Genomic DNA, 25,559 nt, shown 5'->3' with positions numbered 1-25,559 from the left:
GGCATCGACATATATGCACTACCAAATGTAAAATAGATAGCTAGTGGGAAGCAGCCGCACGGCACAGGGAGATCAGCTTGGTGCTTTGTGTCCCCCTAAAGGGGTGGGATAGGGAGGGTGGGAGGGAGACGCAAGAGGGAGGAGAAATGGGGATATACATATATGCATAGCTGATTCACTTTGTTATACAGCAGAAACTAACACACCATTGTAAAGCAATTATACTCCAATAAAGATGTTAAAAAAAAAATCTACAGACCAATATCCCTGATGAATACAGATGCAAAAATCCTCAACAAAGTACTAACAAATTAAATTCAACAGCACATTAAAAGGATCAAGTGGGGGACTTCCCTGGCGGTCCAGTGGTTAGGACCCTGTGGTTTCACTGCTGAGGGTGCGGGTTCGAACCCTGGTTAGGGAACTAAGTAAGATTCCACAAGTCAAGAGGCATGACAAAAAAAAAAAAAGTCAAGTGGGATGTACCCCTGGGATGAAAACATGGTTCATCATATGCAAATCAATAAATGTGATACTCCATATAAAATGAATGAAAGACAATGTGATCATCTCAATAGATGCAAAAAATTTTTGAAAAAATTCAATATATTTTCAAGATAAAAACTCTCAACAAATCAAGTATAGAAGGAACATATTTCAACATAATTAAAACCATATATGACAAGCCAACAACTAACACCATACCCAATGGTGAAAGAGTGAAAACTTTCCCTCTAAGATGAGGAACAAGACAAGGGTGCCCACCCTCACCATTCCTATTCAACAGAGTACTGAAGTCCTGCCAGAAAAATTAGGCAACAAGAAGAAACAAAATGTATCCAAACTGGAAAAGAAGAAGTAAAATTGTCTCTGTAGATGACATGGTCTTATATATCTTATATAAAAATCCTAAAGACTCCACTCAAACACTGTTAGAACTAATCAACAAATTCAGTAAAGTTTCAGGATACAAAATCAACGTAAAAAATCAGTTGCAGTTCTATACACTAACAATAAACTATATGAAAAAGGAAAAAATCCCATTTAAAATAGGGTCAGGGACTTCCCTGGTGGTCCAGCGGTTAAGACTCTGTGCTTCCAATGCAGGGAGCGTGGGTTCGATCCCTGGTCAGGGAACTATGATCCCACGTACCGCATGGTGCAGCCAAAAAATTTTTTAAAAAATCAAAAACAATAAAATACTTAGGAATAAATTTAACTAAAGAAGTACAAGACTTATACACTAAAAATTATAAGACACTGATGAAAGAAACTGAAGAAGGAAGAAGACACAAATACAGTAAGTGCCCTGCATGTGAATGAGTTCCATTCCGAGAGCGAATTTGTAAGTCCAATTTGTTCATAAGTCCAACAAGTTAGCCTAGGTACCCAACTAACACAATTGGCTATATACTCCCCTACTGTAATAGGTTTATAGTACTTTTCACACAAATTACATAAAAAACAAACAAACACAAAGAAAATAAACATCTTTAATCTTACAGTACAGTACTCTAAAAAGTACAGTACATTATCAGCTACATCGCAGCTGCTTTTATGCTTGCTTCCGGACATCCTGGGCTTGAGATAAAGATACTGTACTACTATTACTGTACAGTAAAGTACACAAAAGCGCAACTACTTGTAGAGGATGCACACACGTGACAATGTACACCAGACACGTGAACTAATTTATGTGATTGGACATGCGAACGCATGTTCGCATCTTTGAAAGTTCGCAACTTGAAGGTTCATATGTACGGGATTTACTGTAAATGGAAATACATCACATGTTCATAGACTGGAAGAGTTAATATTGTTTTAAGATGTCTATACTACCCAGAGCCACCTATAGAGTCAATGTAATCCCTATTAAAATTCCAATGGCATTTTTCACAGAAATAGAAAAAACAATCCCCAAATTCATATGGAACAACAAAAGACCCCAAAAGTGAAAGCAATCTAGAGAAATAACAAAGCAGGAGGCATCATGTGTCCTGATTTCAAACTATATTACAAAGCTATAGTAATCAAAACAGTATGGTACTGGCATTAAAACTAACATACAGACCAATGGGACAGAATTAAGAACCCAGAAGTATACCCACACTTACATGGTCAGCTAATTTTTGACAAGGAATGACAAATACTCAATGGGGAAAGGATAGTATCTTCAATAAATGGTGCTGGGAAAACTGGATATTCACATGCAAAAAAATGAAATTAGACCCTTTCTTACACTATTCACATATATTAACTCAAAGTAGACCAAGAGATTAAATGTAAGCAATGAAACCATTAAACTCTGAGAAGAAAACATAGGGTAAAAACTCCTTGACATAGATCTTGGCAATGATTTTTTGGATATGACACCAAAAGCACAAACAAGAGCAAAAATCAACAAGTGGGACTACATCAAACTAAAAAGCTTCTGCACAGCAAGAAAAACAATCAACAAAATGAAACGGCATTCTACAGAATGGGAGAAAATATTTGGAAACCATATATTTGATAAGGAGTGAATATCCAAAATAGGTAAGTGGCTCATACAAATCATTTAAAAAAACAAAATTAAAAATGGGCAGATACCTTGAATAGATATTTTTCCACAGAAGATATACAAATGGCCAACATGTACATGAAAACATGTTTAACATCACTAATCATCAGGGAAATGCAAATTAAAACCATAATGAGATATCACCTCACATCTGTTACAATAGCTATTATAAAAAAAAAACAGGAAACAAATACTGGTGAGGATATGGAGAAAAGGGAACTTTGGGGCACTACTGGTTGGAATGTAAACTGGTGCAGCCACTATGGAAAATAGTATGGAGGTTCCTCAAAAAATTAAAAACAGAACTACCATATGACCCAGCAATTCCATTCCTGGGTATTTATAAAAAAAAAAAAAACCTACCAATTCAAAAAGATACATGCACCCCTACGTTCACTGCAGCATAATTAACAATAGCCAAGATATGGAAGCAACCTAAGAGCCCATTGATAGATGGACAAAAAGATGTGGTTATATATATATATATATATATATATATATATATATATATATATGCAAAGGAATATTACTAAGCCATAAAAAGAATGAAATCTTGCCATTTGTGACAATATGGATGGATCTAGAGGGTACTATGCTAAGCGAAACAAGTCAGACAGAGAAAGATAAATACCTATGATTTCATTTATAAGTGGAATCTAAAAAGCAAAAAAAATGAACAAACACAGCAAAACAGAAAGAGTCATAGATACAGAGAACAAACAGGTGGTTGCCAGAAGGGAGTGGGGCAGGGGCATGAGGGAAATAGGTTAGTGAGATTAAGAGGTACAAACTTCTAGTTACAAAATGAATGAGTCATGGGTATGAAATGTTTAGTGTGGGGAATATAGTCAATAATAATATAATATCTTTGTATAATGACAGATGGTAACTAGACTTATGGTGGTGGTGATCATTTTGTAATGTACAGAAATGTTGAATCACTATGTTGTGCGCCAGGAAATAAAATAGTGTTGTAGGTCAATTATACTTCAAAAACAAACAAAACTCATAGAAAAAGAGGTCAGGTTTGTAGTTACTAGCGGCACGGGTGGAGTGAGGGGAATTGGATGAAGGTAGTCAAAAGCACAAACTTTCAGTTATAAGACAAATAAGTACTAGGGATGTAATGTACAACATGTTAAATATAATTAATACTGCTTTATGTTATACATAAAAGTTGCTAAGAGAGTAAATGCTAATAGTTCTCATCACAAGGAAAAAAAATTTCCGTTTTCTTTTCTTTTTATATCTATATGAGATGTAGAAGTTCACTAAACTTATTGTGGTAATCAATTCATGATGTACATAGGTCAAATCATTATGCTGTACACCTTAACCTTATACAGTGCTCTATGTCCACTATATCTCAATAAAACTGGAAGGAAAAAAATGCTTAAGGAAAAAATGACCTGGCTTCCAGGTTCCTGCAGAATGCCAGTGACCTAAATTTGAATCTCTCCACCCATCCTAAAAACAAACAAATGAACAAAAAGGAAAGCTAGGGAATTCCCTGGCGGTCCAGTGGTTAGAATTCGGTGCTTTCACTGCCAGGGGCCGGGTTCAATCCCTGGTTGGGGAACTAAGGTATCCGGTAAGCCATTTGGTGCAGCAAAAAAAACCCAAACAAACAATAAAACCACCTATGACTGCAGCATAATTTGGAGACAGAATATTATAAACTTCATTTTATATATAAACTGGTAACTCTACAATCCAAATCAGCAGATCCAGTTACAAAGCCATGCTACTGAAGAGAGGCCAAGATGGTAAAGAAGATTAGAGAGCAGCAGAATCCTACCAATGGTGGAAGACAGATAAAGTCACCACCAGAAAAAGAGTCCCAACTTGAGTGGAGAAATGCTGACAACAGGTCTGAGATCTGGTGGATGAGAGGAATTGAGGACTCTAAAAGAAATTCTTGAAAATGAGACCAGAAACGGAAATCTTTGAAAGGCATCTTGTCCAGAGGAAAGAGATGATTTGAAGGGCAGGTATCCCTTGAGGGCTTGATGGTGAAGAGAAAGAAGGAAACAAGGAGTGAAAATGAAGACTACCAGAGAAATGAAAGAGAGTCACAAAATCAGAAGACACATCAACCTGGGCTCCACTTGCAAAAAAGTGCCTTCTATTTGGAAAAAAATGCACTCCATTCTACCAACAGAAGAGGGCACTCTCAAACTAAGAAACCTGATAAAACACCCAACTGCCTGCCTCATTTGCAACTGCTGAAACTGGAAAGTAGACATTTCAAAATGAACAGAAAATAGTAGGTATAATATTATATAAAGCCAAAAAAAAAGAGAATAATTTTTTTTTCAAAACTAACCATGAGATAAGAAAACTCCAACCTGATTTAAATAACCTTAAACAGTCATTTGGTGATATGAAAAAATACTGTGAATCAGAAAAATAACTCAGAACAAAAATGGACAAAAACAAAAAGATATAAGACAAGAGTTAGTCAAAATCAAAAGAAACTGATCAAAAATAAAAATCATCTCAGGAAAAAAAAAAGACTAAATTATAAGATGTCCAAGGGGAAGAGATTTTACTTAAAATACAATAACTGGTTTTGACAGAAGGAATTAAAACAGCCAAGAAAATAAAAATAAAATTAAGAAATCAGTGAGAAGGATCAGAGAGAAAGTGTTAGATAGAGAGGCAAAGAAGATCCAGCATATATTACAGTCCCTGTAGAAGAAAAACAAAATAATGAAACAGATGTAATATTCAAGAAAACTTCCTGGAAATAAAACTTCAATCTACACATCGAAAGGGTCTCCCAAGGACCAAAGAAAATTGATATGGAATGGTCAACTGTGAGGTATCTTAGAAAATCAATTAGATTTGAAAGAAAAAAATCCTCTGGGCCTCAGGCAAAACGACCAAATCATTTAGGAAGGAAAAGAAAAGAAGTGAGAACCAAGATTTTATATCCAGCCAATCTGTCCTTTAAGTACCAAGGCTATAAAAAATCAGTATTAAATATGCAAGAACTCAGAATACTGTACTCAGGAGCCTCGTTTGAGGAATTTACTAGAAAATGAGTTTCATCCAACTAATACTCATCATGATGGTATTAAATATACTAATAAGTTGTAGATCTGCAAGTAAAATAAAGGTGGTGACAAGGGTGGGAAAAGAGTATGCAAATTGTTTTCTAAAAACAATATGACTCAAACTGGAAGGGAGGAAAGGGAAAAATGGAATAAAATAGTTGATCGTTATATAAGTAATAGGAGGGAGTCAAGATAGAGCTGACAAACGAAATAATAATTTCCCACCTATGGAAAAGTTATTTGAGGACTTAGAAAAAATACAAGTATAACTGATAACTATTGGAACAAAAACGCAAACATTACTTAACGTCAAAAGCAATTTTAAAAGTAAGTGGGTTGTTTTTTTTTGGGGGGGGGGGTTGTTTTTTAGCACTTCCTTACTTCCTGGAACTACTAGGTGAATCCAAGATGCTCTAGGTTCATCTCTGTATTTCCTGCCCCAGTCCTAGCACCAGCCATTTCTCCAACGAACCCTGGTTCCTAGTCGAATGGGAGCTGAACACCCGCTGGAAACCTGGTCGCTTTGGTGCTTTCGTCAGAGGAGTCTCAAAATGCTTTCTCGAAGCGGGATTACTGGGAAAATGAAGAAAGCTGGTATAGCAAAAGGGATTAATGGGAAAATGAAGAAGGCTGGGACAGGGGTTGGGCTAGTGAGCGGCCGCAGGTCTCGAACCACCCTCGGAAGGGTGGTTAAATCATAAGGCATTCGAAGGAACCGCCAAGCTACAGCCAGCCCAACTTGGGACTCTGGATTATACCCCCCTCACTGTTGAGAAAGAGGTGCGTCACAACAAACCAACCAGAACAGATACGATCCAGGCTGATTTAGCGTGCTCCCCACCCCCAATCCAGACACTCGGAGAGTGCCCATCTGCCGACACACAGCAGTGAGAAGGACCCAGGTCTCCCCTACCTCTTAGTGAGCTCTTCCGCAGTTGCTTCCGGGCTTATTCCCTCCTACCACACGGCAGTCACCAGGTCCACCAGTCTCTGGACCTCTGGTCCAGCCTCTAGGCTCTCCCGACAACCACACAGGGCCGCTCACTCTGTGGTCTAAACAACTTTCTTAGTGCCCTGAGTCAGGAGAGTGGAATCTTTACAAGCTGCTAATTGTTACTTCAGGCCTTATCTTGGAACTCTGCAGCTAAACCCCACAGCTCCTCTCCCAGGTGTTATACAGTTCCCAGGTGTCATATAGTGTCACTCCTTCTGTTACTATTTTTAAAAAATTATTCTAAACTGCACAGAACACCCTATTCCTTGCATGTATACTGTAAACAGCCACAATTCCTACTTTTCTCCAGTTAACCATGACTACGATTTCAGTGTGTACTCCTACAGTTTTTTCCCTCAATCTTCGTATTTAACTGTACACACAACATAGTTTTGACTGGCAGGGGTGAAGGGTGGGCTTATTGGGGATTGGGTTGTTGGGTATTGTTCTGTTACACTTAACAGAATGTCTTGGAGATCTTGTCAGTACATACACTAGATCTAATTCATATATATTGTAATGGCTGCATTATACTCAAGTATAAATGTACCGGTTTTATTTTAAATGTTTCACTGTTACAAACATAGCTGCAGTAAACATCCTTGTATGCATATGTACACATAAGCAAGTCTGTTTTTAGGATACTTATATGAGTAGAATTGCTGAATTAAAGACTTCACATTTTGGAGGTTATGGGAGAGATGTGAGAGGCCCTGGGATGCCTGAAGTCACAAAATCTGAAGCCATACAGATCTTCTGTTCCCTAAATACTTTAATTGGCAATTCCACCAGAATGTAAATTCCATGACGCTTGGGGCCTTGTTGCCTTGTCCCAGAAGCTACTACCAGGGCCTAGAACATGTTCAGCATCTCAGCACTCACTGAACGAACTCATGTAGGCCAGTCACAGGCATATGACTCAACCAGAATGCAAAATTTCCTTGGATTTTTAGAAAGACCACAAACATCAATAAAGCTTCTCTTCCAGAGTTTGGAGTTCTCTAGGATTGCTCTGGGCTCCTAAATTTCCATCCCATCTCCTTCCTCCCCCCGCTTTTTTTTTAAATTCACCAGCTTGAACCCCTCCAAACACCCATGACCTACACAGACCCCTTGGAAACTCAAACCACTTGCCAGTCCCAAGAGAATTTAGAGAAAATGAACTTCAGAACTGCTTTTTAGTAGAGATGACCATAAGTCAGATTCCACCAGTACCAAAAAGAGGGAAATCGCTTGAAGCCAAGTTGAATTAGCTGCCTGAAGAATGAACACTGAACCACGGAAGGAACTCAGCTCACTGATACATTCTCTAGCCTGCCTTGACGGGGGGAACAAAAGGACCCAGTTGACTAAGGTAGATTTCCTTACCCAAGGACCTGTAGAACACATAATCCTGCCAAGGAAAGCACCAACTAATATGTCCAAAACTGGCCCAATATTGTATGAGAAATTTTGAGCCGGTCCTTGAACCAGTAGATAAAGACACATTCAGTGTTTCCATTGGCAAGATTTAGCATCAGAAATAAAATTAGGCAGGGAATTCCTGGTGGTCCAGTGGTTAGGACTCGCTTTCACTGCTGAGGGCTCAGGTTTGATCCCTAGTCAGGTAACAGATCCCACAAGCCACGCAGCACGCTGCCCCTCACCACCCCCCCCAAAAAAAGAAAAGTCGGCAAAAGAGATGCCTGACAGCAAGGGAATTTTGCACAAAAGTCCAAAGGAAAGAGTATGGTGCTTTGGGGGACCCACAAGTGGTTCAGATGCTACTTAAAGGTGTCCAAAGGGCTAGATTAGGCAGAAAATGTCAACAAGCCATATGGTAGCAGCCTTGGTAGCCCAAGCAGAGCCCACTTTTCAAGGAACAGAGAAACAACTAAAGTTGTTACAGAATTCACCTGCTTGAAGCTTGTGTAACTACCATTTGTTTTTTTTACTTTAAGGAACTGACTTTTTTTTCCGTCTGCATCCCTGGGGCCTGGCACAGTACCTGATCTAGGGAACATCAAAGTTGTTTTTACTTTAGTTAGCCAGTCTGTACCATCTAATTCTCAAGTTAGACCCAACTTGAGGCAAGGCAGCTTCTCAATAGTTCTCAGTGGGGCTAGGGGGGAGGAATTATGCCCTGCCCCCCTCCAGGGACACAGACATCTTTCATTGTCATAATTTGGGGAGAAGGTGCTATTGGCAACTAGTGAGTAGAGGCTAGAGATACTCTAGACACCCTACAATGCACAAGGGAGCATCCACAACAAAGAATTACCCAGCCCAAAATGTCAACAGTGCAAACACCGAGTAACCCTGTGCCTAGCCTAACTGCAGAGAGTTAGGAAAACACTAAGTTTTCAACCCTGAGCCCTGCTGTTCCAGAAACAGAAGATCAAAGGAGGCTAAAATTACAGGAAAAGTTATATTCAAACTCCTCCAGACACAGATCACATCAGAGTAAAGTATAACTCGTGTTGAAGGCACCTAGAAAAAAAGTGACAGGGCTCAAATAAAGGGAGAAGAATAAGTATGGGGAAGAAAAAACAATACACAGGGAAGAATATGGGATGTTCCCACCAAATGTGAAATAGGCCCAGTCAATGCTATTTATTATACATGTTGAACAGCCTCTGAGACCCAAGGGCTCCCATATGAGGTTTTCTCCTTTTTCTTTTTTGCATCAAACAGGTTCTTCCAAGAGCCTGCTTACAAGGAAGACAAAAACAGAATAATCCTCAATAAAATGAAACAAATAGGAAAAGCTGAACAGTTTACATATGAAGAACAAAGGTTAAAAAACTCACCAGACAAAAACCACACCAAACACTCATCCCATTTAATTTCCTGTTACATGCTCTGAGGAAGCTGAGAACACCAGGCCCCAAGGCAGCAAGGCACCTGAGGCTCTAGCTTAGGCTCCCTCTATGTGACAGTTTCATGCACACGCACCCGCACATAACATTGACCCAGGCAGAAGTACACATGCATGCGCAGGTGGCCGGAGAACCACGGGTTGGGACTGGGGGAGAATGGCAAAAGGAGGGGCCAGTCAAGGATATGCTATCAACTGGAAACTGGGGACCCAGAGAACCCTTCTGCTGTAGGCTAAGCAAGAGTAAAAATTAAAACAAAGGCAGAACACAGGGTAAATGTAGGATGCTCAGATGAGATGGACAGATGAAGAGGGAAAGATGCAAGGGGAGTTTCGGGAAAGCAGCCTCAGAAGAGGTGGTTTTTCTTTATTGGGAACTCAGATGATCAGAGGTCCTCTGTCTCCAGTGAAATACTGAGGCTGAAGGAACATGCCACAGCACATTCCTTTGCATCCTGTGCTCTCTCCCAAGGTAGAGGGAAACCACAAACACCCACCCTCTAGCCCTCCCCACTGCCACTCTTAAGGACTTTCCCCAGTACCTCCCAAAAGGTGACGCCCACACACACAAAGTTAGGCCTGGCAAAAAGCCAAGCATAGAAAGCCTCAGTAACTCTTCTTGGTGGAACCAAAGCCAGAGAAGCCCATCACAGCTGCCATCTCATCATCCTCCTCAAATGTCAAGTCCTCCTCAGCCCTCCTTTTCTTCTCCTTCTGTTTCTCTTTCTTGTAGGCTTTGGCCTTTTCCTCCTAGAAGGGAAATCACTCAGAATCAGTTCAGACTCGTGAGCCAAATGTTGAAAGAGATAGGTGAGCTTCCTTTCTATCTTTAGAATAAAATAATTAAAGACAAGTAAAATTTCAAGAGCAGAGGAAAAGCCACAGTAAAGATCATAAGGGACAAGAAAGAGAAGTTTTAGCCTGTGGAAAGCATTTCTCAATCCTACATCCCAGTTCATCTCTAGTTCTTAACAAGGTGATGGGAGTAAAGCCACATAATAGGAACTAACGTTCTGGGGCATATAGTACAAGCCAGGAACTGGTCTAAGTGCTTTATGTATATTATATACTAAGATCTTGAATATGGGGAAACAGAGGTACAAAGAGGTTATATAGCTTGTCCAAGATTCACAGCCAGTATGTGAAGGAAACAGAATTCTGACCCAGTCAGCCTGGCTCCACGGGCCTGCTGGGGACTAGGTGCATTTAATTTATCACTCCTGTAGTAAAAAAAAAAAAAAAAAAAAAAAAAGTATGGCCCAGAGAATCCAGAAAAAAAGGATAGGTTTAGAGCCATTTCCTTCAGATCATTAGAGTCCCAAACAAGGGCAATAAATGTTCCCCTTAATGTACAGAAATTCAGGAGATACAACTCTCCTCTGGGGATGGGAGTGGAATGAGGAAGAGAGCCTCTACCTCTTCTCTGAGTTCCTTCATCCTTTCCTCAAAATCATAATCCTTCTGCTTCTCTTCCATCTTCTTCTTGTTGACTTCAAAACGTTTCTTCACCTGATCCAAAGTGGAACGTTCCACACGCATAGACATGCCCAGGTTTCGCTGATCTGGGAAGGGTCAACAGTGAAGAAGGTAAGGTTGTTAAGACATCCTAAGTCCCTCAAAAAGTCTTTTCCTGACATTAAAAAAAAACAAAAAACAGACTCATAAAACACACAGTAAAAATAATTAGGGCTAAAAAAAAGTTCCCTGGCAGTAGCCCCAGATAACAAGATATACGCAGCTTTCAACTACCCTTACTGAGCAGATGCACACCAGTGGGGACAGCTGGGCCCTGGAGAAGACCATGGTCTGGGCTTGTTGAGAGCTTAGAACAGATACTCACCTCATGGACTCCAGAAACATTAAACAATGAAGTAAAGAATGACCTATGCTGAAGCAACTAGAGAAGTCCCCAGACATTGAAAAAGAGGCCCAATAGAAACTACCCTTTCCTGCACCCCACCTCCAAAACTCAAATCCAGCCCCAATCACAAACTACCTCCAAGCCTTACGTTTCTTTCCATTAATGTGATCCAGGAAGTTGATAGAGTCTTTCACCACACAGTCACAGACATTGCAATAGTATCTAGAAAACAGAAAAAAACAGCACTATGGTCAAATCTGGTTGTAAGGATTTTATCGTTTTCAACCAAAAAACTCATTATTTTTAGGTAAAATTTCTTTTTAGAAGAAGCATTCTCATTTCCACAAAGCCTTAGCTCTTGGAAGAGTGTGGCTGCCAACCTCCAAGATGGCCCCCACAATGATCCCACTCTCCTGGTATTCCTATATAGGCCCTTCCCAATTCGCACCAGCGTTAGTCTGTGTGATCAATAGAATGTATCAAAGATGATGCTATGTCACTTCCAAGATTAGGTTATTAAAAAACATGGATTCTGTCTTAGTCTGTTCACAAGGATCATGTGCCCTGGGGAAACCACTTGCTTTGTTGTGAGCAGCACTATGGAGTGGCCCATGGAGCATAGAACTGAGGCCTCCAAACCACAGCCACGTGACAGAGCTTGGAAGCAGATCCTCCAGCCCCACTTATACCTCAGATGAATGCAGACCCAGCAGACACCTTGATAACAGCTTTGTGAGAGACAATGAGCCAGAACCACCTAGGTAAACCTTTCCCAGGTTACTTCCCCACAGATACTGTGAGCTATCCATTGTTTTATGCTGCTAAATACTGGGTTAATGTATTGATTTAAATAGCAATAGATAACTAACACAAAGAGGAAGGACAACAGTGGATTTACTCAGAGAAGCAGCTCAGAAAAGTGTCACTCATTGTTATCTGTGTTATGCTCCTGCTGGAAAACCTAACTGGAAAGAGAGGTAGTGGTGAACAAAAAGATGAAGAGTTCTTGTGGGACCCTTCTATAACCCAAAGCTTATAGTTTTGGTCTAGGAGGAAGGTGCACAACCAGGAAATCCATAACAGCTACAACCTTTGCAGCCAGTCTGTAACCTCAACCCCCTTTATTCACCATCAACAGCTCCTGGGCTCCATTCTAGCTTCACCTAACTTCTCCCTTAGAAATCTCCTCAGTAGTCCTTTTCTTCATTTCTTCCTCTGGCAGGAGAACAAATAATCCCTTTTAAGATATTAAGAAGTAGTTACAGTGCTAATATGAAGAAGCCTACAGAGTGACCCCTCTTAGAGACACTATTAAGTTAACTTGAGACCTTGGAGGACAATGGATGGAATTACAGGAAACAAGGTTGTTATTCTAAGGCCAGGTACCCTGCTCAACACTTCCTAAAACCAACACAGTTTATTAGACTTACTACTGGCTGCAGAGAAAGATGAAAAGCCACTCACCCTCCCATCTCAGATTGTGGGGTGGTCTTGGTAATGACGATTGTCTTCCCAAGTTTAGATTCCAGGTCCACCTTGTAGTCCCTATGCCGGAGAAGCTCTCGCTTGACTGGCTGCACTGGTTTTCCTGAAATATAATGGGGAAGAAAGTCCCTTCATTATTAGAGTTCCTTAACCATAAAGGAGAAGAAACGCATGAAATCCAAAATCCTGAGGTTTACTTTCATGTATTTTTGAAACCTGAAGCAAGGGACACAACAGTCACTTCTAGCAGCAGCTAAGGAGAAGCTCAACACAGAAAAAAATGACAAGCAATCCTTAACTCTCTACATCTTTCCTCCACTTCAAAGCCAACGAGTCTAAAAGCAATTTTTTTTATTCATTAATTAACTGAATTGAGGGGAGGAGTTCTGAATTTTCACAAAAAGCAACCTTTTAAAAGCAGAGTAAAACCACTCAATAGTGCTTTCAAACAGATATCCCAAGCATAAAACAGAAAAGAATCTTCTGAGAGCTGGGAAAACTTTTAAAGGGGGACCAACATTTAGGAAATATCTGTTATATGGCAAGTACTATTGTGCAAGTTACATAAAAACCAAAAGAGTTAGATTATGCAACGTGGTGTAGAAGTAGAGCAGAAGAAAAATGTACAGTTTGAAAACAGATGAGAAAATAAGACGTTTCCTTTTATACAGTGGAATCTCTAGGAGAGAAGCACCAACTCCCTGACATTGTATAACGCACCGAGAACAGCAAGCACTAAGCGCTGGGTTAAACAATACCATGTTCCCTGCTGCTCTTCAAAAGCAATAATACATAGCAGCAAAATACTCCTTCTTCTGTCACTAGTAAGGATCCCACTCTCTTCTCTGTACTTGAGGAAAGTACGAAATGAGCCAAGCAAAGGTAGGGCAAGGAAGCAGAATCACAGAGCTGGAAAGCACCTCAAAAGCACTTCAGTCCACCTCCTCGCTCTCATACCTGAAGAAACTGAGGACCAGGGAGGCAATGCTCTACCAAAGGTTACACAAGAAAGGAGGTCAGCGCATTTCAACTCCCCACCCACTCTCCAACCATTGCATCGCCTCTATAATACACTTAGCACTTGATGGAGAAGGCACCCACCATCCTTCTTTTCTCTCTCTTCCGTGAGCCTCTTCTCGGCGAGCTTCTCATATTCATCTTTGTCCCACTTTCGGCGAAAGTCCAAGTTTTTTGTCTGGGGGGAGGAAAAAGCGCTTGAGATTCGTCGATAATCGTGTCCGACTCCTGGAAAAACGGAAGCGCGTCCTCGCTGCCAAGGCGGCCCCGGGACCTGGGGAAAGCGAAGCCTCTCCGGACAGCACCAGGAGGCTGAGGTTGCCTCAGGACCCCAACCAGAGCCCTCCCCGATTTCACTGACCCTGTGCCAGGGCCTTACGAAGAAGCTCTTGAACTGGGGCCATTAGATTGCGAGGAGGTGTCGGGAAGTCAATCGGGTGCAGAATACTCGGCGCCGAGAAGCCACCCCCGACCCCCAACCCCAAGCCTCCTCACACACAACACCTACCCCACTGCCCGACGCCATCTTCACTGCGAAGTGAATGGGAAGCCGGAAAATGCCGTAAAAAGCGGCCTTGAGCCGTAAAGCAAGCTTCCCTCCAATAAGCTTAGACTCTCGTGTTCTAAACGAGCTAAGCACTGGAGGGCTTCTAAAACAGGATTTGTCGGCCCCGCCCCTGCTCCAAAGAAATAGCGCATGCGCAAGGAGAGTATGAAGCAACACGGAAGTAAGGGCGCCTGGAAACGTTTTTGCCGTGGCTTTCAAAACAAGCGTAGATTCAACTTGTCTTTTTAACCAAAGAGGAAAATGAGATTCGGATCAGTGCTCTCTGATCTAATCTAATCAACTTGCGTGCACTGCCAAGAACTTCCAAACCTTCTTTAAGGCTGAAGCGCCGTTATAGGGGCTCTAGATGCTTCATTTACCTGTATGCACTAAAAATAAGGCCCCAAGAGCGCCAACTGTTTGTAAAGGCTACAGCCTTTCCAACGCACATATGCAAAGCGCTTTTTGCAGCTTGTCTCTTTATCTTGAAGCAATGCTATCAAACTTTGGTTAACTCATTTTTCCTTCAGCTGAGAAACATCAGTCATTCAATCTATAGGGCACAGTTTAATCAACATGATGGGACTTGGGAAGGTCGGTCATCAGCAACACTCTAGGGTGAAGAACTCCAGCAGATATCTCACTATACATTGATTTAGTGACGTGACTGTATCTCCAATTTGGGGGGAAGGGGAACTGTGGCTGCTCCCTTCACTGAATACAGAAACATCACCCCAGGGAGGTTACTCCTAGCTCACAGAATCCTCCAGTGTACACTCAAGCGTTTTCCATGGCCTATGCAAACCAATCCCTTGATAACAAATTACCCAAACTACTATATTTAATAATTTATTTAATATATTATACAACCACTTCTAGAACAGGCACCTCCATGGCAGGACATGGAAGTCAGAGCAGTGATTCTGGCACAGGTAATGGTCTCCAAAATCTCAAAAGATCAGATCTCAATCTTGTCAGGTCACTTATTAAGTTCAACATTCAAGATTATTAAACAGACAGCCTCACCCTACTATTATTAACAATGGATGGGCTAGAGAGATGCCACATCAATATGGGCACTGCTATGCCCTTGGGATAGCATCTCTGTCCTCAAACAAAACAGAAAACAGTCATTGCCCAACTCTTTGCTGTCTCCCAAAAACTCCCTGGACAGGCCAAGGGCAGGTTATGGATAAACTTCCCAGAAACTGGCTCAGAAGCCAGAGCAGAAGGCTAAGTATTTGACTTTTGATCTCAATGGTCAGAATCCTCTCAACCTGAGGTGACTTTCCCAGAGACTTGCTCATAGCAACCATCTCAGTACCTGTTGGCAGCACTCAGTGGCATTTCAAACCTGCCATCTGCCTCGGACGTTACAGCATGTCTCTTTCACGTACCAGCCATCTGCGCCCATGCAGAATAGCTGCTCACACTAGCCCAGGAGTCCTCAGGGCCTTCTACAGTTCTGTACCCAGGAAGGATGAAGGATGCAGGGGGGCACTTGTCACCCATCCTGGCCAGCAGTTGTGAAGTCCCTCAGGAAGTCAGTCCTAGATGAAACCTTTTCTACACAGAACAGCAGATGGCATTCAGGCAAGGATCAAGACTCAGATAGTCGCTTCTGAATTTCAGCCACAAGATTTTCCCGTGTAATGGCCACCTGAAACATAACAGAACTCTCATGTGACAAACTAGAGAGTGATACTAGTTCCTTAGCCACTACTTTTCTGGATTCATTTAACTCTGCAATTGCTCCCACTATTTATGCAATCAGTAGGGAGGAGTATGTGCTTCAACCTGACCTGGAGAATGTATGCCCTCAAGACTAAAGGGATTCAAACACCTGATCTATGTCTATTTTGTTGATTAGTCTTGAAACACCCATAGAGATTTCATTTGTTCTTTTGCCCACCCAACCAATCATCGGCTATAATGGTTGCCTAGGGTGGGTGCTCATTCATCTCTATCACGATTAACCCTGGAGATATTTTCTCAGCCAAAAGATATATATTTCTTAAAGAATCTAAGAAAGGTAGAAACACTTGGTCCCTCCTATTTCTGCCTGCCCCCACTCACCTCCTCCCTGCTGGCCACTGAACGGAGCTTGATGACCCCTTCCTTCAGTTCTTGCTCACCAATAATGACCACCAGTGGGATGCCCATGTTCTCACAGTAGTGCAGTTGAGTTAGTAGTTTAGGGTTGTTCTTATACATCAGCTCTGCCTGAAAAGGGTGAAGAACGAATAGGGGACTTAGGGACATCCCTGGTGGCACAGTGGTTAAGAATCCGCCTGCCAATGCAGGGGACACGGGTTTGAGCCCTGGTCTGGAAAGATCCCACATGCCGCGAAGCAACTAATCCCGTGCGCCACAACTACTGGGCCCGCGTACCACAACTACTTACTGAAGCCCGCACGCCTAGAGCCTGTGCTCTGCAACAAGAGAAGCCACCGCAATGAGAAGCCTGCGCACTGCAATGAAGAGTAGCCCCCGCTCACCGCAACTAGAGAAAGCCTGCGTGCAGCAACGAAGACCCAACGCAGCCAAAAAATAATTACTTAATTTTAAAGAAAAGAATAGGGGACTTAGAAGTGACCATACCGAAGCAACCTAAGTGTCCATCGATGGATGAATGGATAAAGAAGATGTGGCACATATATACAATGGAATATTACTCAGCCATAAAAAGAAACGAAATTGAGTTATTTGTGGTGAGGTGGATGGACCTAGAGACTGTCATACAGAATAAAGTAAGTCAGAAAGAGAAAAATAAATACCGTATGCTAACACATATATATGGAATCTAAAAAAGAAAAAAAAATGGTTTTGAAGAACCTAGGGGCAGGACAGGAATAAAGATGCAGACGTAGAGAATGGACTTGAGGACACGGGTAGGGGGAAGGGTAAGCTGGGACAAAGTGAGAGAGTGGCATGGACATATATACACTACCAAAAGTAAAATAGCTAATGGGAAGCAGCCGCATAGCACAGGGAGATAAGCTCGGTGCTTTGCGTCCACCTAGAGGGGTGGGATAGGGAGGGTGGGAAGAAGACGCAAGAGGGAGGAGATATGGGGATATATGTATATGTATAGCTGATTCATTTTGTTATAAAGCAGAAACTAACACACCATTGTAAAGCAATTATACCCCAATAAAGATGTGAAAAAAAAAAAAAAAAAAAGAAGTGACCATACCACTCAAACCCCAGAAGCAGGCATATCCAAATAAGTAAGTAGCTAGCCCTCATACCCTAAGAAGACACACTGGTGAAGACTAGAAAGATCTTAAGTTCCACCTTAGGCATAAGGTAGAAGTGGGCCTGGCGCATGAATTCCACATATACCTAGATGTTTTGGATATTAGCTCCATTATACCTTGATCCCAGCATCCCAAAGCTCTGCAATTAGCTTCAGCCGTTCTTGGAGAAAGTTATTCTGTGGTGTGGCCACAAACACTTGGGTCTCTGTGGTCCGTATCTTCTCACCAAAAGTCTAGTAAAAGAGAGAGAGAAGGTAAAACTAATAAAAACTTCCTTTGCACCAATAATTAAAAAAAAAAAGAAAAAAAACAATCATCAGAAAAACAGTCCAACTGCACTTCCAGAAACATGACAGTTTTTAAGGTCTGCAGCCCCACTCTAACCCTACCAAGGACCTACCTTCATCCTCTGCTCCACAATGGAGAAGATCCGCTCCACCCCAATGCTGAGCCCCACACACGGCACCTTGTGGCCTTTGGGGTCAAACATGCCCACCAGCCCATCATAGCGCCCACCAGCAGCCACACTGCCCACATTCAGTGGCTCCTCCTCAGCATGAGCTGGGGTCTGTAGCAGCACTGCTTCATAGATCACTCCTGTATAGTAGTCCAGGCCCCGAGCCAGGCTCAGGTCAAAGGAGATCTGTGGGGACAAGGTTATAGTCAGTCTTAGACAAGACTCAGGACCCTGGGAGCCCTAGACACAGCAGGAGGTCCACTCCCTACCCAGCTTACCTTCTCAGCAATTCCAAATAAAGTCAGGTATTCAAATAGCAGCTTCAGGTCTCCCAAGCCCTCTAGGGCCTGCTTGTTCTGGGATAGTCTGGGATCCTGGAACATTTGTTTCACCAAGGATACCCCTCCTGGGGAGAAATAAGGTCTGTGTTGTACACTCAAATGTGTTTCATCCAAATTTATCCCTAATATGCTCCAGCTAGTCCTCCTCATTTTCTTAAAAAAAAATATCCCGATCACATATGACCAGATTCTCCTCCTCTGCCTCCATCTTTGACACCTGAAGACATAACTGGTTATAGTAAGTAAAAAGGTTATTAAATTAAAACCAGGCGCTGGAACTTAGCACATTTATGAAAAGGAGCTGTTTCAGAGGTAGAAGTTATACACTTATCACCCTCACTCTGGTTCTATCATGTACCTCTGAAAACACTGATTCTTACCATGACATTGGACGTAATCCCCAATTCGATCAGCTACTTCAGCAGCCAGGCCTTTCTTTGCCACCATCTCATGTCTCACATCTTTCCAAGACATCTGCACAAACACCCAAACATTAGCCTAGCCCCAAGATCCTTCTTTCTCTTAATGGAAAAGGACATCTCATTTCATTCATTATGTATGTCACGAGTAGCTAACACTCTACTCAGCAAAGTCAGAGGCAGCTTAGGAAATCCAGCCATAATCTCCACTGCAAAGCAAAACTCAGGTCTCGTTTCAGAATGTCTCCTTACCTTCCTCCCAGAAATAGCTCACTTCCAGCCACCATCTCCTTATTTTCCTCTAAAGGTATATATAGATTTGAAGACAGGGCAGAAACTCTGATAGGATCTACTGAAGCATGTCTTCTTTGTTACCTTGTCTAGTTTGTCTACCGAGGAGCAGATGGCATGGAACTTGCTTTCAGGAACACCACAGATGGCAAATATCCCATCCAAAATCCGCCGGTCATTGACCTGTGAACTCAATGGAAGTGACCCAAGTGGGTTATGAATGACCTCTCCCTCAAAACAATGGCAGTCCCTACTTGCGTGACTCATAAAAGGGATAGAAAGGAAATTCCACAGGGTGACTATATAGATATAGATATAAAATGCAACACCTGTACTAAGAAAGTCCTAGAGCTACAAGCTTAATGGCTGGGGTCACGTATGTTTTCAAACAGCATTAGGGCAAATCGAGACTTCTCCCCTCAGTCCTCGGCTCTGGCCTCACCTTAATGAGAAAATCCCCCAGCTGCAACCCGCTAAGGATTTCACACATGATCTTCAAACACTCTGCATCAGGGATCATAGGGTCAAACTGACCAGCAATGTCAAAATCCTACAGCAAAGAAAAAGACAGGCAAAAAAAAATTACTGAGCAGCCAGTTCCCAGGTTTTGGTCCCCAGAACTATCAAACCATGCTGCCTCCATCAGGTCACTTACACACTGGCAGAACTCCCTGTAGCGGCCTTGGACTATGGTTGGGCTCTCCCGACGCCACACCTTTCCAACATGATAGCGTTTCATCTTCTTCACTTTATTCATGGCCAGATAACGAGCAAAAGGGACCTCACATAAATAGGTTAAGGAGGAAAAATACTACATCCAGAGCTTAGCCCCAGTGGAAAGACATTAGGGAGGACTGGGCTTCTATCAATTGGATCTCATCCACTAGGATTAGAACAAGGACTTTCTCTGTCTCCTTTCCCACTATCACCAAGGCATAGCAATCAATAAACATTGAATAGTGTCAAATGAAGGAATCCCTGCAAGTTTGGTAGAAAGCAGGGGAAGCAGAGATAGAAACGACCCAAGAACTTCAAGTCTGGGCCATTCCCTCCCATTCAGATCAATTCTCAACTGTCTCAGAAGAGTCAAGCTTCAGAACCTGGATTTGCCTACAACTTCTATATCAATGTTTCTTCAAGTGTTCAAGGACCACCTGCATCTTAATTATCCAGGTACCTATTTAAAATGCAGATTTCTGAACACCACTCCAGCTACAGAATAAGAAAATCTGGGGCTAGAGGTCAAGAATCTGTATTTTTGCAAGCTTCCTCAACGGATTCTGACACACTATAAACTTAAATGACAGAGCTCCAGGCCAGGCGCTGCTGGCAGAATTGCCTTCTGGAATAAACTTGAAGTAAAGGCTGCTGCCAATGAACCTATAGGGTCCCAGAGTCACTCCTGTCCCATTATCAGAGAATGCCCTCTGGGTTTGGAAAGAGGTAAGTCAGGCTCCCATACTTAGAAGGATACAGTAAGGTCATAGCGCAAGGACAATAGCTCTCCACCCTGATCCTTCAGATCATAGATGAGCCCAGAGTCCTCTCCATACTTCTCAGTAAGCATTTCCTACAGGGCTCAAACAGAAAGTGACACGGTTAAAAGGAGGACTCCAGAACATAGGCTAGACGCCCTTTGGGAAAGAAATGGGGTTCCTGCACTTTTTTTCTCCTCTTACCTTTAGCTCAAATGCTGGGGTATCCAACCCCTTTGCTCCATGACGTTTAAAGCAGCTAACAACCATATCAAGAATTTTCTCCCTCACAACCATCTGCTGGGGACTAAGATCTCTGGTGCCCTAGAAACCAAAAGGAGCCAGAGTGAAAACAAAGACAAAGACAAGTCCATTTAAGACAAAGAGTTAAACTACATCTATAATCTAAGGTCTGGAGTTGAAATCTCTTTGAGTTCAGACAACGATGAGCCCCACCCAGTACCTCAAGAATAGTGAAGAATTAGTGAAATAGTGAAAAATTAAAAATAGGGAATACCCCGGGCGTCCTGTGATTAGGACTCTGCGCTTTCACTGCCAAGGGCCTGGGTTCAACCCCTGGTCAGGGAACTAAGATCCCGCAAGCCATGCGGCACAGCCAAAACAAACAAACAAACAAAAACAAAAACATTAAAAGTGGTCAGGAAGAGAAGCACAGGGAAGAACTCCAAGGCACTCTTAACGGACAGGGTGGGGCAAAGGGCATTACCTTTGGGGTCTTGATAATAAAATTTGATTTCTCTTGACGTGGTTTCATTTGGGTTGCTAACGCTGCCTCCGCAACCTGGCAGAAGAAATGTGAGATATGGCTCCTCTCAATACTGGCCAAACTTGTGGTATCTCTGCCCCTGTGTACCACCAATCTGAAAATACTTTTGGCCCTGAGCAACAGGAAGTCTGAACACTATTCTATCCCAATCTCAGCCCACTTCCAAAAACCCAGTTGTATCTGCAATACATATGTAATACATATGGGATCAGATGTTTACCATACAAGCTTCCTCACTGTAATTGGAGTTTTTTAAAGTATGAAAAACTTTAACCAGCAAAAAACAAGGAAGGCACAAAGCAACCCAAGACTACCACCACTAACCATATAGGAGTAGGGATTAGTATGATCTCCAGTTCTCAGTTCCTACTCAAAGAGTGAAAAATAAGAATTGTTAATAAGGTAGTAATGGTCATTAGGTTTGGAGATAGGGAAAAAGTAACTGGAAGACAGAAGAGAAACAGCCCAAGAACACAGAACATGCCTGTGGAATGAAAAGGAATGGATTTCCTGATTGGAAAAAAAAAAAAAAAAAAGCCGATTGGTAGGATGCTGTGACTGCAAATAACAAAAGATCTGAGCTCTGTTGTTCATGATAGCACAAAGCATCTACTAGGAACACAATAGTGTCATTCCCAAGGTAAAACAGAAATCTGTGATTTTGATTATCATCAGCAGGCTGTATGCCCTTCCAGAAATATAGAGCGTGTAGTAGTTCATACTTTGGCAGATTCTGTGCTCCAAAGGACAGCAGTTGAAGCCCACAACCCCTCCTAAGAATCCATAATCTCTGAAAACTAAAAATTTTGAGGTAAATTCTAATGTGAACTCACTCTACTTATGGCCGTTAGTCATCTCACTTAGTGGGAATATTCATATATTTTGCTTAAAAAAATTTAAATGTGTTTGATCCCAAAAGTTTCAGATAAGGGACTGTGGACCTATATTAAAATGCTCCCTTACTATGTAGCCATAGGTAAGTCATTTAACCTTGGAGCCTCCGTTTCCTCAACTGTAAAACGGTAATAATAACCCCAACATCTCAAGATTGCTATGATGATTAAATGACAAAGCATCCTAAAAGGCCTTAGCTCTGTGTCGGTACATGGTTGGGCACTCAACAAAAAACCGACTGTTAATACTGCGGGAGTACAGGCCGCGAGCCTATGCTTTCAGACCCGGAGATCCTGCCCCGACAGACCAGAGCTATCTCAGTCTGGCTCACCTGGCTATGAGAATGGACTGCCCTGATGCATACAGCACCGGGCGGCCGCCGGAGCTGGCCAAACAGCACAGCCCAGGCCCTCCCATGTAGGAGTCCGAGCTGGGGCATCGTGCAGCAGGAGGCAGGATTTCCGGAACACGAGGCAAAGGACCTAGGAAGGAGGCAGACAGGACCCCAGGAAGGGTACAGGGCGCTGTAGAGGCGAAGCCCGAGCACCACAGAAGAGGTGAGCGTTTCTACACCTCCCGAATCCCGCAGAGTAGCTCCAGTCCTCTCTGGCTCCCGCCCAGCTTCCGCACTTCCGGTAGGAGCCGGAAGTGATTGTTGTACTGACTGGTGGCTTTCTAGGCGTGCGGGCCCTCGACTCGATAGCCGGAAGTCATCCGAGCTGAAGCTGTGGCCCCCGCCACAACCTATCTAGACAGCAGTCAGCTCCAGTAGGCAGCCAGTATGGCAGATCGCGCCACGCTGGAGGATCTGGTGCGACTTCAGGGAGAGCGCGTGCGGGCCCTTAAGCAGCAGAAGGCCAGCGCCGAGCAGGTACGACCCAGGAGGCAGGAGAAGGAACAAAGGAAGGCCTGGGAGAACAGAGCGGGGAGTGGTCTGCACAGAGGATGGGGATGTGGAAGAAAGGACTGGACTTGTAGGTAGGAGGACGGGCTGGGTGGGGAGGTAGCTGCGATAGGACCCGAGAGAAGCAAAGCTAGGCTTGGGAGCGAGATATGCCCCACATCCTGATGAGGGAGGGATACTGAATGAATGACGGAAGAAGGAGGGGGTGGCAGATGTGGTAGCTCAGCGCCTACTTTCCCTCCACAGATCGAGGAGGAGGTGGCAAAACTACTGAAACTGAAGGCACAACTGGGCCCTGATGAAGGGAAACAGAAGTTTGTGCTCAAAACCCCCAAGGTAAATATTCCTTTAGGGAGCCTCTGTGAGGGTCCCTAATTCCACTCACAAGGACGCATATATGCCTGCTTCTCTGAATCAGGTCATTGAGGAGGATCTGAAATCCTGCAGAGGAAACAACAGTTGGCTCTAGGCGCCAGGCTGGATTGGACTCTGAGTCATTCTGGGATGGCAAAGTGATGGCAGAAACTAGGCCAGCTGGGTACTTAGGGGAGTCTACCTGCTACTGCTACTCCTTCTTTCATTCAGTAAATATTTACTGAGTGCTTACTGTGTGCCTAGCACTGTACAAAGCAGTGAGTGTACCATGGTGAACAATATAGCCTGCCCTCAGGGAGCTTACATTCTACTGAAGGAAACACTTAGGAGAAATAATCCCACACATGGATATGTAACTACAAATTGTGTTAAGTGATGTAAAGAAGTAAAAACGATGCTCTGAGAAAATAAGGGAGAACTGGGAAGTCTGAAGAAGTGATAGACTAGCTGACCTAATAGATGAGTGGAAGACAGCCGGGTGAAGAGTGTGAGGAAGATAAGTCCAGGTAGGGTATGGAAATCCTGAAGTGAGAAAGAACCTTGGTAGTTTCCAGGAACTATAAAAAGACCTTTATGACTAGAACCAAATAGAGAAGGAGAGTAGAATGGAATGAAGTTGGAGATTCCTAGCTCAACCACCATGATTTCAGTTCAGATGCTACTTTCTGTAAGTTCTATAAACTGAACTATTTACCTATCATCTGGGTTCCCTTGGCACTTCATAAGTATCTCTGTTATTGCATTTATTGCTGACTTTTCATTATTCACATGGTTTATTTAACCTGAGAGTCTGGGACTAAATAGGTATTCAATGAATGTATGTGAAATTCCAAAGTAGAGGGGAGGTGATCTGTCTTCCTTATGTTGAGATGTCACCATTTAAGAGTAATTCTTTGGGCTCCTAAAATCATTGAGCTATTCCTTTCTACATATAACTCATTTCAAAGGTTAAAGAGATGGTGTAAAACCCCAAGGCAGTGACCATCAATAATTATTCAAACTACTGGGTGAAAAGATTAATGGGGATTTATGATAGATCAGGCTGACCTCAGCTAAACCCAGTGATCAATCTTAGCATCACTAAAAGTAGGACAACCAGACATTATGTTCCTCTTGATGTGATGCAATAAGAAGTACACAGCACCACCTATGAAGTATTCTTGCCAAGAAGAATTGTACCTGAATCTAATCAGTCTTCAGACTTAACTACCAGTTTACCTAACTACCAGTTTGCTGGAAATATGGGAAATAGAGGAACATGTTAAATGACCACATTGAATATACGGTTAACCAAATCTAGAATGAGAAAAATTCTTTCAGAAAAATGACTCAGTTTCCTCAACAAATAAAGGACATTTTTTTTTAAAAAAGGAAAGGAAACTGTTGCAGATTAAATAGACATGAGACATATCAACCAAGTACAAGTTATGAACTTATTAAGAATCTGATTCAAACAGTCAACCATAGAAAGATATTATTGTGGCAGTTGGGGGTAATTAAACATGGTTTGGGCACTAGGTAAAGGGTTGCTGTTAAGTTGTATTGGCTGTAAGAAAGGTATTGTAGTGTTTTGTTTTTTAATCCTTATATGTTAGACAATCATACTGAAATATTTATGGATGAAAGTATATGATATCTGGGATTTACTTTAAAATACTGCAGGAAAAAAATGTTGGGGCTTAGATAAAATAAGAATAGCAGATGTTGATAGTTGTTGAAGGTAGGTAATAAACACAGGGTGGGGTGGTCCAGTGTACTATTCTCTATAATGTGTGTTGGAAAATTTCCATAATTTAGTGTTAAAAGAAAATGAGATACAGCAGAAACTAACACAACACTGTAAAGCAATTATACTCCAATAAAGATGTTTAAAAAAAAAAAGAAGGGCTTCCCTGGTGGCGCAGTGGTTGAGAGTCCGCCTGCCGATGTAGGGGACACGAGTTCGTGCCCCGGTCCGGGAAGATCCCACATGCCGC

The 25,559-nt window shown here is 42.4% G+C and overlaps 4 protein-coding genes across 9 annotated transcripts in view; 1 reads left to right on the top strand and 3 right to left on the bottom strand.

Moving 5' to 3' along the window:
* Nucleotides 1-6,737, bottom strand: part of LOC102986313 (protocadherin alpha-1-like) — a 67,378-nt gene extending 60,641 nt beyond the window's left edge. The window contains 1 exon segment of the mRNA XM_055086908.1: nt 6,533-6,737. The gene's annotated coding sequence lies outside the window, so the exon portion shown is untranslated.
* A 2,422-nt stretch (nt 6,738-9,159) lies between these two features.
* Nucleotides 9,160-14,421, bottom strand: ZMAT2 (zinc finger matrin-type 2). The gene is made up of 6 exons (XM_007107949.3): nt 14,342-14,421; nt 13,918-14,011; nt 12,796-12,919; nt 11,480-11,553; nt 10,887-11,032; nt 9,160-10,220 (listed from the first exon to the last, which is right to left on the bottom strand). The coding sequence occupies exons 1-6, from the start codon at nt 14,357-14,359 to the stop codon at nt 10,077-10,079; spliced, it is 600 nt and encodes a 199-aa protein (XP_007108011.1). The 5' UTR covers nt 14,360-14,421; the 3' UTR covers nt 9,160-10,076.
* A 798-nt stretch (nt 14,422-15,219) lies between these two features.
* LOC102992380 (histidyl-tRNA synthetase 2, mitochondrial) lies at nt 15,220-22,924 on the bottom strand. 3 transcript variants are annotated; one of them, XM_007107944.4, is made up of 13 exons: nt 22,636-22,924; nt 21,351-21,425; nt 20,828-20,947; nt 20,623-20,718; nt 19,804-19,929; nt 19,591-19,698; nt 19,233-19,331; nt 18,819-18,912; nt 18,376-18,503; nt 18,041-18,283; nt 17,757-17,873; nt 16,457-16,603; nt 15,220-16,040 (listed from the first exon to the last, which is right to left on the bottom strand). In XM_007107944.4, exons 1-13 carry the CDS (start codon nt 22,741-22,743, stop codon nt 15,981-15,983), a joined length of 1,521 nt encoding a protein of 506 aa, XP_007108006.1. In that variant the 5' UTR covers nt 22,744-22,924; the 3' UTR covers nt 15,220-15,980. The 3 variants fall into 3 exon arrangements, with proteins under 3 accessions (XP_007108006.1, XP_054942776.1, XP_007108008.1); XM_055086801.1 differs by having other exon boundaries at nt 18,176-18,283; nt 22,636-22,834; XM_007107946.4 differs by lacking the exon at nt 19,233-19,331 and having other exon boundaries at nt 22,636-22,834.
* Nucleotides 22,925-23,006: 82 nt separating this feature from the next.
* Nucleotides 23,007-25,559, top strand: part of HARS1 (histidyl-tRNA synthetase 1) — a 13,524-nt gene continuing 10,971 nt past the window's right edge. For all 4 annotated transcript variants that reach the window (XM_028493310.2, XM_055086800.1, XM_028493311.2 and 1 more), the window contains exons 1-2: nt 23,007-23,175; nt 23,455-23,544. In XM_028493310.2, coding sequence (XP_028349111.1) covers nt 23,086-23,175; nt 23,455-23,544 — 180 coding nt within the window. In that variant the 5' untranslated portion in view covers nt 23,007-23,085. The remainder of the gene's footprint in view (nt 23,176-23,454; nt 23,545-25,559) is intronic.

Source organism: Physeter macrocephalus, chromosome 8 (genome assembly GCF_002837175.3).
Source record: "Physeter macrocephalus isolate SW-GA chromosome 8, ASM283717v5, whole genome shotgun sequence".
Classification (NCBI taxonomy): Eukaryota; Metazoa; Chordata; class Mammalia; order Artiodactyla; family Physeteridae; genus Physeter; species Physeter macrocephalus.
This window is presented reverse-complemented; position numbering and strand designations above follow the sequence as displayed.